Source organism: Nerophis lumbriciformis, linkage group LG38 (genome assembly GCF_033978685.3).
Source record: "Nerophis lumbriciformis linkage group LG38, RoL_Nlum_v2.1, whole genome shotgun sequence".
Lineage (NCBI taxonomy): Eukaryota > Metazoa > Chordata > Actinopteri > Syngnathiformes > Syngnathidae > Nerophis > Nerophis lumbriciformis.
Window position 1 is genome coordinate 608,455 of NC_084585.2, and position 18,067 is coordinate 626,521.

An 18,067-nucleotide genomic window follows, 5' to 3' on the forward strand; every position below is an offset into this window, starting at 1 on the left:
AAAGAAATTGCTAAACGAACCAAAAAAAAAAACAAATCTAAAAAAAATTGCTAAATGAACCATCCATCCATCCATTTTCTACCGCCTGTCCCTTCCCGGGTCGCAGGGGATGCTGGAGCCTATCTCAAAAAAATAATAAACGAAAAAAATTTGCTAAAAATTACAAAAATTGCTAAATGAACCAAAAAAAAAAAAAAAAATTCTAAAAAAAACTACTAAATGGACCAAAGAAATAAAATTGCTAAAAAAATTGCTAAATGAACCCCAAAAAAAAAACTAATCTAGAAAAAACTGATAAATAGACCAAAATTATTTTGTTGATTTGCTATATGAACCAAAAAAATTAATCTAAAAAAAAAATGTTTAAATTAACGAAAAGAAAAAAAAGATCGAAAAAAAAATTGCTAAATGAACCAAAAAAAAAAGGTTTCTAAAGAAATTGCGAAAGGAACCAAAAAAAAAAAACTAATCTAAAAAAAATTGCTAAATGACCCATCCATCCATTTTCTACCGCTTGTCCCTTTCCGGGTCGCAGGGGATGCTGGAGCCTATCTCAAAAAAACAATAATCGCAAAATATTTGCTAAATGGATAAAAAAAAAAATTAAAATTACAAAAATTGCTAAATGAACCAAAAAAAAAACATCTAAAAAAAACTACTAAATGGACCAAAAAATAAAATTGCTAAAAAATTGCTAAATGAACCCAAAATAAAACTAATCTAGAAAAAACTGATAAATAGACCAACATTTTTTTTTTATTTGCTAAATGAACCAAAAAAAAAAAAATATCTAGAAAAACTGCTAAATGGACCAACATTTTTTTGTTGATTTGCTATATGAACCAAAAAAATTAATCTAAAAAAAATGTTTAAATTAACGAGAAAAAAAAAATTATCTAAAAAAATTGCTAAATGAACCAAAAAAAAATTTCTAAAGAAATTGCTAAACGAACCAAAAAAAAAAACAAATATAAAAAAAATTGCTAAATGAACCATCCATCCATCCATCCATTTTCAACCGCCTGTCCCTTTCCGGGTCGCAGGGGATGCTGGAGCCTATCTCAAAAAAATAATAATCGAAAACAATTTGCTAAATGGATAAAAAATTTAAAAAAACTACAAAAATTGCTAAATGAACCAAAAAAAATTAAAAATCTAAAAAAAACCTAATAAATGGACCAAAAAAATTAAATTGCTAAAAAAAATTGCTAAATGGACCAAAAAAACAACAAATCTAAAAAAACTGCTAAATGGACCAAAAAAAAAAAAAAAAAAAAAATCTAAAAAAATTGCTAAATGAATAAAAAAAAATCTAAATCTAATCTAGTATTATTTGCGGTCTTTGGATATTTTTTGGGTTTTTACTTTCATTTACGTTTATTTAATATTTAGAATGCATTTCATAATGTTTGTGAACGATAGGCAACATTCCAAAAAAGGGATCCAACATTGATATCAGAAGTATCAGAAGTGTATCGGGACAACAGCAGTTGTTGTGTTGTGTGAACTATGTGTGAGTTTATATTACTATGAAATACACTACAGTATTATTGTGTGTACTTTATTCAGTTAAATGATGGTCTATCTGTCTATAGTATTGTTGAGTAATGTTAAAAACATATTTAGTAGATCATTAACAGTTTGTACGCTCTGACTATGAAAATATTTGATTTATAAATAATAATCCCTACTTATCGCTGTGGAGTGTGGAACCAATTTAACCGCGAGAGACGAGGGTTGTAAATAGTTTTTAGACGAAACAACAACTTTTTGGGGGGGACGAGTCACGTGTGCACACTTGTTGTACTTTCTTAGACAAGAGGTTGTGCAAAAAGTCCACCGGTAAAAGTGATTTTGTACTTTAGCTTTATTTTGAAATGTCACCCACACTTCCTGTGAGTAGTTTATGTTCAGTATCTGTCCACCATCAACATCATCATCATGCAGTTGTATTAACAGTACAAATAGAAATGTTCAATAAGACGTTTTCCCCCCCCAAAAGAGACAAAAAGCAGCAGCAAAGAGTTTGGATGCGATTTTTGTGTGTTTTTTCCAACATTGCAGGAGGAATGATGGAATATTGATTTATTGATTGACTGATTGATCGATCAGGATGTGATTGTCTGCGCTGCACATGGCTGATAAACGCAGCGTGCAGCTAAAGTGAGGTCACACACCTCAATAATTCTATCATCGTCATGATCAGGAAAAGGTTGACAATGAAATAAACGAGCTGCTCTGATTTGTTGGATTAAGGAAAGCAGACCTGACATTTATGTTGCTTCAAAATGACAAATATATATATCCCTCTCTTCTTCAGCACTTTTGTAATCGAAGAGAGAAAAAAACGTTTTAAATTTGACTTTGAAAAAACTATTTTCATTTTCATTCATTGATTGTTATTTAAAAATAAATATAATATTGTAGAAATACTTCAATCTTATTTATTTGTTCAACAATGTCTTTTTATTTTCACATATTTATGTGTATTATGTTTCAAATGATCATTATTGTTGTTATTTAGGAATGTTGTCAGTTGTGTTACTTGTGTGTCGCACTAATAGTGTGTTACCTGTGTGTCGCACTAATTGTGTTTACCTGTGTGTCGCACTAATTGTGTTTACCTGTGTGTCGCACTAATTGTGTGTTACCTGTGTGTCGCACTAATTGTGTTTACCTGTGTGTCGCACTAATAGTGTGTTACCTGTGTCACACTAATTGTTTTTCCTATGTGTCGCACTAATATGTGTTACCTGTGTGTCGCACTAATTATGTGTTACCTGTGTGTCACACTAATTGTGTTTACCTGTGTGTCGCACTAATTGTGTGTTACCTGTGTGTCACACTAATTGTATTTACCTGTGTGTCGCACTCATAGTGTGTTTACCTGTATGTCACACTAATAGTGTGTTACCAGTTGTCGCACTAATAGTGTGTTACCTGTGTGTCGCACTAATAGTGTATTAACTGTGTGTCCCACTAAATGTGTGTTACCTGTGTGTCGCACTAATTGTGTTTACCTGTGTATCACACTAATAGTGTGTTTACCTGCGTGTCGCACTAATAGTGTGTTACCAGTTGTCGCACTAATAGTGTGTTACCTGTGTGTCCCACTAATTGTGTTTACCTGTGTGTCGCACTAATTATGTGTTACCTGTGTGTCGCACTACTAGTGTGTTTACCTGTGTGTTGCACTAATAGTGTGTTACCTGTGTCACACTAATTATGTGTTACCTGTGTCACACTAATTATGTGTTACCTGGGTGTCGCACTAATTGTGTGTTACCTGTGTCACACTAATTGTGTTTCCTATGTGTCACACTAATTATGTGTTACCTGGGTGTCGCACTAATTGTGTTTACCTGTGTGTCGCACTAATAGTGTGTTACCTGTGTGTCGCACTAATTATGTGTTACCTGTGTGTCGCACTAATTGTGTTTACCTGTGTGTCGCACTAATAGTGTGTTACCTGTGTTTGTCGCACTAATTACGTGTTACCTGTGTTTGTCGCACTAATAGTGTTTACGTGTGTGTTGCACTAATAGTGTGTTACCTGTGCCACACTAATTGTGTTTCCTATGTGTTGCACTAATTATGTGTTACCTGTGTGTCGCACCAGTTATGTTACCTGTGTGTCGCACTAATTGTGTGTTACCTTTGTGTCACACTAGTCGTGTGTTACCTGTGTCACACTAATTGTGTTTCCTATGTGTTGCACTAATTATGTGTTAACTGTGTGTCGCACTAATTATGTTTACCTGTGTGTTGCACTAATAGTGTGTTACTGTGCCACACTAATTGTGTTTCCTATGTGTTGCACTAATTATGTGTTACATGTGTGTCGCACTAATTATGTTACCTGTGTGTCGCACTAATTGTGTTTACCTGTGTGTTGCACTAATAGTGTGTTACCTGTGCCACACTAATTGTGTTTCCTATGTGTTGCACTAATTATGTGTTACCTTTGTGTCGCACTAATTATGTTACCTGTATGTTGCACTAATTGTGTTTACCTGTGTGTCGCACTAATAGTGCGTTACCTATGTGCCGCACTAATTATGTGTTACCTGTGTGTCGCACTAATTGTGTTTACCTGTGTGTCGCACTAATAGTGTGTTACCTGTGTTTGTCGCACTAATTACGTGTTACCTGTGTTTGTCGCACTAATAGTGTTTACGTGTGTGTTGCACTAATAGTGTGTTACCTGTGCCACACTAATTGTGTTTCCTATGTGTTGCACTAATTATGTGTTACCTGTGTGTCGCACTAATTGTGTTTACCTGTGTGTCGCACTAATAGTGTGTTACCTGTATGTCGCACTAATTATGTGTTACCTGTGTGTCGCACTAATTGTGTTTAACTGTGTGTTGCACTAATAGTGTGTTACCTGTGTCACACTAATTGTGTTTCCTATGTGTTGCACTAATTATGTGTTACCTGTGTGTCGCACTAATTATGTTACCTGTGTGTCGCACTAATTGTGTTTACCTGTGTGTTGCACTAATAGTGTGTTATCTGTGCCACACTAATTGTGTTTCCTATGTGTCGCACTAATAGTGTGTTACCTGTGTGTCGCACTAATTATGTGTTACCTGTGTGTCGCACTAATTGTGTTTACCTGTGTGTCGCACTAATAGTGTGCTACCTGTGTGTCGCACTAATTATGTGTTATCTTTGTGTCGCACTAATTGTGTTTACCTGTGTGTCGCACTAATAGTGTATTACCTGTGTGTCGCACTAATTGTGTTTACCTGTGTGTCGCACTAATAGTGTGCTACCTGTGTGTCGCGCTAATCATGTGTTACCTGTGTGTCGCACTAATTGTGTTTACTAGTGTGTTGCACTAATAGTGTGTTACCTGTGTCACACTAATTGTGTTTCCTATGTGTTACACTAATTATGTGTTACCTGTGAGTCGCACTAATTATGTTACCTGTGTGTCGCACTAATAGTGTGTTACCTGTGTGTTGCACTAATTATGTGTTACCTGTGTGTCGCACTAATTGTGTTTACTTGTGTGTCGCACTAATAGTTTGTTACCTGTGTGTCGCACTAATTATGTGTTACCTGTGTGTCGCACTAATTATGTCACCTGTGTGTCGCACTAATTATGTGTTACCTGTGAGTCGCACTAATTATGTCACCTGTGTGTCGCACTAATAGTGTGTTACCTGTGTCACACTAATTGTGTTTCCTATGCCGCACTAACTATGTGTTACCTGGGTGTCACACTAATTGTGTGTTACCTGTGTGTCGCACTAAGTGTGTATTACTTGTGTGTCGCACTAATTGTGTGTTACCTGTGTGTCACACTAATAGTGTGTTACCTGTGTCACACTAATTGTGTGTTACCTGTGTGTCACACTAATTGTGTGATACCTAGGTGTCGCACTAATTGTGTGTTACCTAGGTGTCGCACTAATTGTGTGTTACCTAAGTGTCGCACTAATTGTGTGTTACCTAGGTGTCGCACTAATTGCGTTTCCTAGGTGTCACACTAATTGTGTTATTTGTGTGTCGCACTAATAGTGTGTTACCTGTGTCGCACTAATTGTGTTTCCTATGTGTCACACTAATTGTGTGTTACCTGTGCGTCTTACTAATTGTGTGTTACCTGTGTGTCTCTTACTAATTGTGTGTTACCTTTGTGTCGCACTAATTGTGTGTTACCTGTGTGTTGCACTAAGGGGTTAACTTACATTTGTGTCGCACTAATCATGTGTGTGTAATAATTGTGTACATCGCTGTGTGTGTGGCTGACGTTTGAGTGTGATTGTTGCTACATTCCTTTGTCACGAATAGTTGTATTTCCTGTCACATCACCTCCTGAAGTTTGCTTCTATTATCTAAATTAATATTCCAATATAAAATATACAAATAATAACAATTAGTTGAAGAAAATCAAAAATGAGATATGTCGTTCTTTTTTGGGGAAACTCCTTTGTGTTTGTGACATCAAGTGTACGGCTCGAAATTAAATCATTCCTGATGGAAATAAACATTTTGTTGTTGTCTGTTTGTTTGTTTTTTTTAAAACACTACCGTCTTTTAAAAATACTCGCTCTAGTTCTAAAGTCTGTGCATCCTGCAAGAAACGCTAGTTTTTTGTTATGGCTGATAAGAGAACAGTCGCCACGCAAAACCATGACGCTAGCTCGATAGCTAGCCAGCTAACGTGTTCACATTCAAGTGGTACAGCAGTGATGATAGTCGCTTTATGACAACATGAAATACAAAATAAATAGGCCATTAAAGCTTGTTTTCCCCCAGTGCACATGAACACAACACAAGTGCCAGCAGAGACGTGCCACTAACGCATTTCCATCAGCACTGTTAGCATAAAGTTTGCGTTAATTCTTCTTGACGATCTTTTGTTGATTTTAACTTCTCTGAACGTGACTTGTGCTGATAACATTAGCTAGCTACTATGTACTTTAGCACGTGCTAAAGTGAAATCTTTAGCACGTTAGAAAGTTGTCATTTCCAAGTTCCTAGTTGGAGGTTTCAACTGGTCAGAAAGTCGGAGAGTACTCACCACCAAAGATGGCTGCTCTGATCGGAAACTTTAATCGAAGCTCCTTTCACGTGATTTGCAATGCTAACATTTGGCTAGCCTGCTAGCTAAAGGTGTTTCAGTCCGTGCGGTAGGTCGGAAAGGTTCGGAAAGGCCAGAAAAGTAAGGTAATACGTATCAGTATTTCAATGTCAAATTTGTAGCCTTCATGACCAAAAACATTAGGTAGCTCTTTCTCAAAAAGTGAAAAAGACAAAACAGTCGTTGAACATTTTTGTATGTTAGCCATACTTGCCAACCCTCCCGGATTTTCCGGGAGACTCCTGAAATTCAGCGCCTCTCCCGAAAACCTCCCGGGACAAATTTTCTCCCGAAAATCTCCTGAAATTTAGGCCCACCCATAATGTGTCACATTTTTGTGTTGATTTATTTATTTTATTTTGTGGTTTGAATTCGTTTTTTGGAGCTGTCATTACACATTTATCAGTATTCACATTGGTCAGTAGGGGGCAGTAGGGCGTTTCTTCCCAATTGAACGCTATCACCTGCAGACCGGAAGTGTCTTGTCATTCTGATGAGCGCGACCAGTCTGTGAACAATTGAAACGTCCTGTGTGCTTTTTCCTCCTGTATAACAGGTTAGTTTTGGTGAATCAACTCACTGAATAATGTCCATGTGATCTTTATAAGTTTAAGTACACATTCTGATGGTGGAGCCTAACTCTAAAGTGTTTGTGAGTTGTAGTTTGTATTTGTGAATGAATCCAGTGCACAGCTGCAGTAATCAATACAAAAAGGCGACGTGAGTGCGCAATGTTTATATAGGAACTTCTGATCCTAATTCAGACTCCCAAATTAGAGCTCCCGTTTTCTTATTGATTTTATAATGTATATTTGTATAATGTGTGTGTTCTGAAATAGTGACAGAAAATAGAACAAGGATGGACAATTCAACCCTTAACTCAACAATGAGTAGATGAGTGTTATGTGTGTGTATATGTGTAAATAAATGAACACTGAAATTCAAGTATTTATTTTATTTATATATATATATATATATATATATATATATATATATATATATATATATATATATATATATATATATATGTAATAAAATATATATATATATATATAGCTAGAATTCACTGAAAGTCAAGTATTTCTTATACATATATATCTTAACCACGCCCCCAACCACGCCCCCGCCCCACCCCCGACCACGCCCCCCACCCCCCACCTCCCGAAATCGGAGGTCTCAAGGTTGGCAAGTATGATGTTAGCCCAGAAAAATGATTGCGTTCCTAGCTTCGCTTCTCACATTTCTTAGGACTTGCGACGCTAGCAAGAGAGAGAGAAGCAAAGGCTAGCCTTGTCTTGTCTTGTTAGCTTTGTTTTGCACAGTCAGTCAATCCGGTTTTAACTGTAGGCTACAAGTCATGGCCTGAGAAACTAAGGCTAATCAGAAAAAAAGGGTACATTTCTTGATTTTGCATGATCCTGCAAGGCTAACATTCATGGGTCACAGAAACTAAGGCTAACCAGAAAACGAGGCTAATCCGTGGGTTTGAAAGTTAATTTTTGTCCAGTTAGCTTGAGCTTATTCTTATATTAGTCAACGTGCTTCTGACTATCTGATTCGTAGCAAATTTGGTAATGTTACTGCTGCAAATCGTAGCCAGAAAAAAGCTAAAGCTAACGCTAATAAGAAAAGGGTCAAATTCTATTCTTACTTTACCGTACCTTTTTGTGTAGTTAGCTTTAGCTTCTTGACTTTGCAAACATTCATGGGTCAACAGTCGGAGAAGCTAACGCCAGCCAGAAAATGAGGCTGTATGTAAGCTACTTTTTATTGTCCAGTTAGCTCGATCTGATTCGTAGCAAATTTGGTAATGTTACTGCTGCAAATCGTAGCCAGAAAAAAAGCTAAAGCTAACGCTAATAAGAAAAGGGTCAAATTCTATTCTTACTTTACCGTTTCTTTTTGTGTAGTTAGCTTTAGCTTCTTGACTTTGCTAACATTCATGGGTCAACAGTCGGAGAAGCTAACGCCAGCCAGAAAATGAGGCTGTATGTAAGCTACTTTTTATTGTCCAGTTAGCTTTAGCTTATACTAACACGATAGTCCATTAGCTTCTGAAGCCGTAGCACAATATGCTAATAATGCCGCACGTCATTTGGAGAAACTCCGGCTAATCAGAAAAAGTACCCTAAATTAATCTCATTTATTGATTGATTGATTGATTGAGACGTTTATTAGTAGATTGCACAGTACAGTACATATTCAGTACAATTGACCACTAAATGGTCTCTGGTCAACAAAAGCACCATAAAGATTCTAGCGGGAACTCTCGTTCAACCCTTTTTCGATTACGCATGCACCTCCTGGTACCTTAGCACCTCCAAAACCCTCAAATCTAGACTCCAAACATCCCAGGACAAGCTAGTCAGATTACTTCTAGACCTCCACCCCAGATCACACCTCACTCCTACCCACTTCTCCAAAGTGGGCTGGCTCAGGGTGGAGGACAGAGTAAAACAACTTGCACTGAGCCTGGTCTATAAAATCCGCTACACCTCCCTGATACCGAAGTACATGTCAAACTACTTCCATAGGTGTACAGCTCCACTAATGGACATTGGAGTGTTACTTTCAAAGGCAAAATTAATGTATTGCTAGAAACATAATTTTATATGGGACTTTATCGTATTATATGTATAGTACATATTCCAAAAAGAAAAAAAGCATAAAACACAGTATATTTAAATAAACTACATGTAAAAAAGGGAATAAATATTCAAAATTATATTATAATATAATATAAATAATAATATAAATATATAATAAAATTATAATATCCGATATTCCGATATTGTCCAACTCTTAATTACCGATTCCGATATCAACCGATACCGATATATACAGTTGTGGAATTAACACATTATTATGCCTAATTTGGACAACCAGGTATGGTGAAGATAAAGTCCTTTTTAAAAAAATTAATAAAATAAAATAAGATAAATAAACTAAAAACATTTTCATGAATAAAAAAGAAAGTAAAACAATATAAATTAATAGTAATTAATGAAAATTAGTAAAATGAACTGTTAAAGGGGAACATTATCACCAGACCTATGTAAGCGTCAATATATACCTTGATGTTGCAGAAAAAAGACCATATATTTTTTTAACCCATTTCCGAACTCTAAATGGGTGAATTTTGGCGAATTAAACGCCTTTCTAATATTCGCTCTCACATCAGGAAGCAATCCGCCATTTTCTCAAACACCGAGTCAAATCAGCTCTGTTATTTTCCGTTTTTTCGACTGTTTTCCGTACCTTGGAGACATCATGCCTCGTCGGTGTGTTGTCGGAGGGTGTAACAACACCAACAGGGACGGATTCAAGTTGCACCAGTGGCCCAAAGATGCCAAAGTGGCAAGAAATTGGACGTTTGTTCCGCACACTTTACCCACGAAAGCTATGCTACGACAGAGATGGCAAGAATGTGTGGATATCCTGCGACACTCAAAGCAGATGCATTTACAACCATAAAGTCAAAGAAATCTGCCGCCAGACCCCCATTGAATCTGCCGGAGTGTGTGAGCAATTCAGGGACAAAGGACCTCGGTAGCACGGCAAGCAATGGCGGCAGTTTGTTCCCGCAGACGAGCGAACTAAACCCTCTATCGACCCTAGCTTCCCTGGCCTGCTGACATCAACTCCAAAACTGGACAGATCAGCTTTCAGGAAAAGAGCACGGATGAGGGTATGTCTACAGAATATATTAATTGATGAAAATTGGGCTGTCTGCACTCTCAAAGTGCATGTTGTTGCCAAATGTATTTCATATGCTGTAAACCTAGTTCATAGTTGTTAGTTTCCTTTAATGCCAAACAAACACATACCAATCGTTGGTTAGAAGGCGATCGCCAAATTCGTCCTCGCTTTCTCCCGTGTCGCTGGCTGTCGTGTCGGTTTCGCTTGCATACGGTTCAAACCGATATGGCTCAATAGCTTCAGTTTCTTCTTCAATTTGGTTTTGGCTACCTGCCTCCACACTACAACCATCCGTTTCAATACATGCGTAATCTGTTGAATCGCTTAAGCCGCTGAAATCCGAGTCTGAATCCGAGCTAATGTCGCTATAGCTTGCTGTTCTATGCGCCATGTTTGTTTGTGTTGGCTTCACTATGTGACGTCACAGGAAAATGGACGGGTGTATATAACGATGGTTAAAATCAGGCACTTTGAAGCTTTTTTTTAGGGATATTGCGTGATGGGTAAAATTTTGAAAAAAACTTCAAAAAATATAATAAGCCACTGGGAACTGATTTTTAATGGTTTTAACCCTTCTGAAATTGTGATAATGTTCCCCTTTAAAGGTTAGTACTATTAGTGGACCAGCAGCACGCACAATCCCTGCAGACTGTATTGATATATATTGATATATAATGTAGGAACCAGAATATTAATAACAGAAAGAAACAACCCTTTTGTGTCAATGAGTGGGGGAGGGAGGTTTTTTCGGTTGGTGCACTAATTGTAAGTGTGTCTTGTGTTTTTTATGTTGATTTAATTAAAAAGAAAACAAAAAAAACCAACAAAAAAAAAACGATACCAATAATAAAAAAAACGATACCAATAATCTCCGATATTACATTTTAAAGCATTTATCGGCCGATAATATCTCTAAATAAAAGTCTCAATAAATCCATCAATTAGTCATTTTTGTGGGTGCTAGCTAATGTTAGCATTGTTAGCAAGTCAGAAGAAAAGAAGCCTGATCCTCCTGTGAATTGGTCGCCTTTTTGACAAAATAAAATAGTCCCTTTCCCGCCCAGTAAGTAATATATAATTATTCGTGATGCTAATAAGTGATGATAGGAAGAATTTTAGCGGCACATCCCTAAAAAAAAAAAACACAAAGAAACAACAGAAACAATTTTTCCAGGATTGAAAGACATAAGAAAGGAAGGACTGGACAATGTTCTGAAAAGAAACGTGGAACTGTACAACAGTTAACCCATCCAATAAAAATAAAAAATAAAATAAAATAAAAAATAAAAAGACATGGACGGGATTTTTTTTGTTGTTGTTCTTTTTTCAAATGCAAAATTCTCACTAGGGGGGAAAAAGAAGAATTGGGAATGTGGACACACACCAACATGCCAACATTCCATGACGGGACACACTGGAGGTGTCGCTTTTTTTTTCTTTTTTTTTTAAACGTACAATTAACGTCTTATTTTGGGTGGAGGGGGGGCGTGTCCCTCAACTCATTTGACATACTCAGCTGACTTCCAGAAGTGTCCCGGGTGGGAAAGGCGGCGGTTGCGTTTTGGCAACTTCTCCAGCAAGTCCACCAGCTTGGAGAAGGTGGGCCGCTCCTCCTGCTGGAAGGCCCAGCACAGCAGCAGGATGTCCTGGAACGCAAAACCAGCGAGGAAAGTCTTAACTTGATTATTTCTCATTCTCCGCCTCTAATTGGCGCAGCGCCTTGCAGTTTTATGAGTTATTATTGAATATGAATAAGTCATGTTGTTTGCTTCACGCCAATAGAAAAGTCATTAAGGAGTAAAAGAGGATTTATGGCCTAATAAAAAATGTATTAGCTTAAAGGCAATCACATCCAGAGTGATTGGAGCACATACTTGTTGGTCACAAAAAAATATTCATGAAGTTTGAAAATGTGAGCAATTCTGCTGGGTCAAATGTTAATATTTGCTTACATGTCCCTTGGCAAGTTTCACTGCAATACGCCGTTTTTGGTAGCTTCTAGCAAGCTTTTGGTTGAATTTTTGACCACTCCTCTTGACAAAATTGGTGCAATTAGGCTAAATTTGTTGGTTTTCTGACATGGACTTGTTTCCGACATCACATGGACAAAGATAAGACCTTCTGGAGGAAAGTTGTGTGGTCAGATTAAACAAAAAAATGGAGCTGTTTGGCCACAATACCCAGCAATATGTTTGGAGGAGAAAAGGTGGAGGCCTTTAATCCCAGGAACACCATGCCTACCGTCAAGCATGGTGATGGTAGTATTATGCTCTGGGCCTGTTTTGCTGCCAATGGAACTGGTGCTTTACAGAGAGTAAATGATACAATGAAAAAAGGAGGATTACCTCCAAATTCTTCAGGACAAGCTAAAATCATCAGCCCGGAGGTTGGGTCTTGGGCGCATTTTTTTGTGATAAGAGTGATTGGAGCACATACTTGTTGGTCACAAAAAACATTCATGAAGTTTGCTTCTTTTATGAATTTTACAATAATATTAATTATTCATGTTTTATTATTATCATCATCATTATTATATATGTATTATCATTATAATAGTATACAATAGCAATAATAATTATTATATAATCATTATTGTTAATAATATTCATTTTTTACTATATTATTATTATAAATGTTTTATTATTATTATAATTATAACAACTTCAATAATAACATAAATATTAATATTCATATTTAATTATTATTAACTTTATTGTATCATAATTATTGTTATTCATACTGTTTTTATTTAATTATTACAACAATAATATTAATGATAATTATTATTAATGTTGCCCTGCGATGAGATAGCGACTTGTCCAGGGTATACTCCGCCTTCCGCATGAATGCAGCTGAGATAGACTCCAGCACCCCCCGCGACCCCAAAAGAGACAAGTGGTAGAAAATGGATGGATTAATGTTGTAACAATATTATCATTAATATATATGTATTATCATTGTTTTTAATAATATTTTGTTGTATCATTATATTACTATTTTTGTTGTTATCATTATGAGAATATAATAGTAATAAAACAATTATTTATGTTGTCATTATTGTTATTACTATATGTTATTTGTAATATATTATTATTATTATTTGTATTTTTACTATAATATCGACAATAAAAGTTTTACTTTTATTATTATTATTTCATTATTATTCACATTAAATTATATGTATTATTATTCATAAGTTTTACTGTCATTATTAAATTACTGTCTTATATTTTGTATTTATTATATTGTTATTATTATATAACAACAACAATAAAATGTATTCTCTATCACAATAAGTACACAATAATAAATAATTGTTAGCAAATGTATAACAAATTATACGAATAAATAAATAATGACAAATTCAATTATTTAAAAATATTAATAAATACAAATGTGTAAACATCAGTTTATTTTTATACTCATGTATCTTTATGAATTTAAAAAAATACATAACTGTTGAAAAGCAATAAATACTTATCTAAATGACTATTATTACTATTATCACATTTGTTCCATAATAATTGTAGGTTATTTATTGTAAAATATTAAGAAATTAGTTTATCTAACATAATCTCCTAAAATACTGCCATTATTCTATTATTATTATTATTATAATCACTGCTATGTTGGAATTCGTATTAATATTGATACTGTTGTTGATATCATTCATTATTGTTTGACTACTTTTGGATTGTTTTGTGTCATGTGTGTGTGTCCTCTCAATTTCTCTGTTGATTGCTATTCTGAATGTTGCTGGACCGGGTTTGGTTTTGGAATTGGAATTGTGTTATTATGGTATTATTATGTATTATTTTGTTTGACTGATTAATAAAAAAAAAAACTAAAAAAGAAATATATATAAAAAATATATATACATACATATTTATATTTTTTTCTATATAGATATACAGTATATATATATATATATATATATATATATATATATATAAATATACATATATAAATATACATACATATATATATTTTTTTCTATATATGTATATATACATATATATATATATATATACATATATATATATATATATATGTATATATATATATATATATATACATAAATATATATATATATATATATATATATATATATATATATATATATGTATATATATATATATATATATATATATATATATATCCATACACATACATACTTTATTTTAATTTTATATATTATTCAATATATATCCATCCATCCATCCATTTTCTACCGCTTATTCCCTTTGGGGTCGCGGGGGGCGCTGGAGCCTATCTCAGCTACAATCGGGCGGAAGGCGGGGTACACCCTGGACAAGTCGCCACCTCATCGCAGGGCCAACACAGATAGACAGACAACATTCACACTCACATTCACACACTAGGGCCAATTTAGTGTTGCCAATCAACCTATCCCCAGGTGCATGTCTTTGGAGGTGGGAGGAAGCCGGAGTACCCGGAGGGAACCCACGCAGTCACGGGGAGAACATGCAAACTCCACACAGAAAGATCCCGAGGCCGGGATTGAACTCACGACTACTCAGTACCTTCGTATTGTGAGGCAGACGCACTAACCCTTCTTCCACTGTGCTGCCCTATATATATATATATATATATATATATATATATATATATATTTATATATATATATATATATATATAAATATATATATATATTATTAGTATTAATAGTAGTCGTAAAATAATTATTATAACTATTATTATTTAAAAAAACAAACAAAAGTAAGTTCTGATGCATTATTATTTCACCTGAGTCCAAAACAAAAATTGTTTTCATCTTAGTATCGCTAAATATTACAATAATAATAATAATAATAATGATAATAACAATAATGACTGTGTGACAATGAAGAATGTTCAAATGTGAATAAAAAGTTTTTTTGAAGGCCACAGTTTGACCCTGGAACAGATCATTGAAAGGTTACTGGGCTGGGAACGGTGCCTGACCGTGGAAAAGCCAGGTTCTATTTCCACGGTGCCAAGTCGGTTCCATGTGTGCTGCTTGGGGACAAAAGAATAGGAACCCCCTTACCAGGATCTCCTTGCCCATGCCGCTGTGTGCCAGGTTGGGCTTCATGCCGCTGCCAATCTGCCACACCATCACCTCAGCGGGCTGACTCTTGTAAGGCCACTCACGTGCGTGTAACTCGTACCAGATGGTCCTGCCGGGCACACACACACCTTCAAGTTGGCAAACTGGAGCAGGTTCTCCAGGTTCTCCTTGATGACATTAGCCTCAATTTCTTTTTTTCTCTTCAGAAACAACACATTTTGAATTACTGCTCATGATATTAGCATTTATAACGAACCCCTCCCCCCGCCCCCCGAAAGTCACATTAGAGAGTGCTAAAAATAGAAGGAAGTGATAGCTGATGAATATGCAAAAGTGCTCCAGGGGTGACCTCCAGTTGGCACGGGGGCTCACGGAGCAGCTGGACCTTGTGTGCCAATGCCAACACCCAACACCACGTGTGCCTTCGCTGTCAAGGAGCGCAGGCTCCGCCCCCACCAACCACTCAGTAATGGCAGTCCAGGATCAACTTTGAATAACATTTGGTGTGCTTGAGAAGCTGAGTGGGACTCTGGGTGTGAGGCCGCACTTTCTGAAGATCAATCTTTTTCCTATTGAAGTGAAAATGTAGAGTGACTTTTTATTGAAGAACTGTTGTACGTAAACCATACTTGCCAACCCTCCCGAATTTTCCGGGAGACTCACAAAATTTAGCGCCTCTCCCGAAAACCCCCCGGGACAATTATTCTCCTGAAAATCTCCCGATTTTCAGCCGGAGCTGGAGGCCACGCCCCCTCCAGCTCCATGCGGACCTGAGTGAGGACAGCCTTTTTTTTTTTATGACGGGAGGACAACAGGGTGACAAGAACTAAATCATCCAGACTAGAGATAAATTGTATTATTATGTTTATCTTACCTAAAAATAAATATATTTATTAATTTAAAGAAAAAAAACTAAATACATTTTTACTATATTTTGCTAAAAACATCAACATTAATTGTATTTTTATTTGTATTTTTTCTGACTCCTTATTACATCCAGCCATAGATTTATACATTAAAATAAATATATTGGAAATAATTAATTTTAAATGATCATAATAATTCATTTAAAATGACCATATTTAATTATTAAAATAATTGCTTGTTTATCAACAATTTAGCATTTTATTCATTACATTTTGAAGCCCTCAGAAGCCAAGTTATGTTATATTCCTTAAGATTTATTTATGCAAGTTTGAAGTATCAATTATCTAAACACAGTTTTGTTTGCATATTTTCAGGATGTATATATATATACATATATATATATATATATATAAATATATATATATGTATATGTATGTATATATATATATATATATATATATATATATATATATATATATATATATATATATATATACATATATATATATATATATATATATATGTATATATGTATGAAATACTTCTAGCTGTCAATATACTCCTCCCCTCTTAACCACGCCCCCGCCCTCAACCACGCTCCTGCCCCCCCTCGACCACCCCCCCCCCACCTCCCAAAATCGGAGGTCTCAAGGTTGGCAAGTATGACGTAAACCTTGTTTAGTAGCACTAAATGTGAGGAAATTCAATCCTTTTTATGTTTGCTGCACATCTTGAAATACAGCCTGCAAGTCCAAAGTCACCACAACTTGACTTTCATACAAAAACCAATTCCAATATCTACTGTAGTTCTGTTCATCTGCAAGAAGTAACAATTGCATTAAAAAGCCATCTATCAGGCAAAAAATTGTTTTTTTAAAATGATTACAAACATTCTTTTCACTTCCGATACAATACCGATATTGGAGCTTTCAGAATTGGCCGTCAGCACAATGTTTACATACTTTTATTATTTTGTAGTGTGGAATGCTAGAAAAGGTTCAGAAGTAAAATGACTGAAACAAAGAACGTTAGTAAAACAAACACGAAACTGTGGCATGAAACCAATAACATTAACTATGGCATAAAACAACTAGCATTAACTATGGCATAGAACAAACACAAAACTGTGGCATGAAACCAACAGCATTAACTATGGCATAGAACAAACACGAAACTGTGGCATGAAACCAACAGCATTAACTATGGCATAGAACAAACACAAAACGGTGGCTTGAAACCAATAGCATTAACTATGGCATAGAACAAACACGAAACTGTGGCATGAAACCAATAGCATTAACAATGGCATAGAACAAACACAAAACGGTGGCTTGAAACCAATAGCATTAACTATGGCATAGAACAAACACGAAACTGTGGCATGAAACCAATAGCATTAACTATGGCATAGAACAAACACGAAACTGTGGCATGAAACCAATAGCATTAACTATGGCATAGAACAAACACGAAACTGTGGCATAAAACAACTAGCATTAACTATGGCATAGAACAAACACGAAACTGTGGCATGAAACCAATAGCATTAACTATGGCATAGAACAAACACGAAACTGAGGCATAAAACAACTAGCATTAACTATGGCATAGTACAAACACGAAACTGTGGCATGAAACCAATAGCATTAACTATGGCATAGAACAAACACGAAACTGTGGCATGAAACCAATAGCATTAACTATGGCATAGAACAAACACGAAACTGTGGCATGAAACCAATAGCATTAACTATGGCATAGAACAAACACGAAACTGTGGCATGAAACCAATAGCATTAACTATGGCATAGAACAAACACGAAACTGTGGCATAA

General features: G+C 35.5%; 1 protein-coding gene across 3 annotated transcripts in view; it reads right to left on the reverse strand.

The window, feature by feature from the left end:
* Window positions 1–18,067, reverse strand: part of LOC133577244 (kinase suppressor of Ras 2-like) — a 303,350-nt gene that overhangs the window by 22,768 nt on the left and 262,515 nt on the right. For 2 of the 3 annotated variants that reach the window (XM_061930922.2, XM_061930905.2), the window contains 2 exons: window positions 15,345–15,474; window positions 10,396–11,940 (listed from right to left, as the gene is read on the reverse strand). In XM_061930922.2, coding sequence (XP_061786906.1) covers window positions 11,794–11,940; window positions 15,345–15,474 — 277 coding nt within the window. In that variant the 3' untranslated portion in view covers window positions 10,396–11,793. Of the gene's footprint in view, window positions 1–10,395; window positions 11,941–15,344; window positions 15,475–18,067 lie in introns of those variants that run through there. The other variant, XM_061930914.2, reaches the window with a different exon arrangement.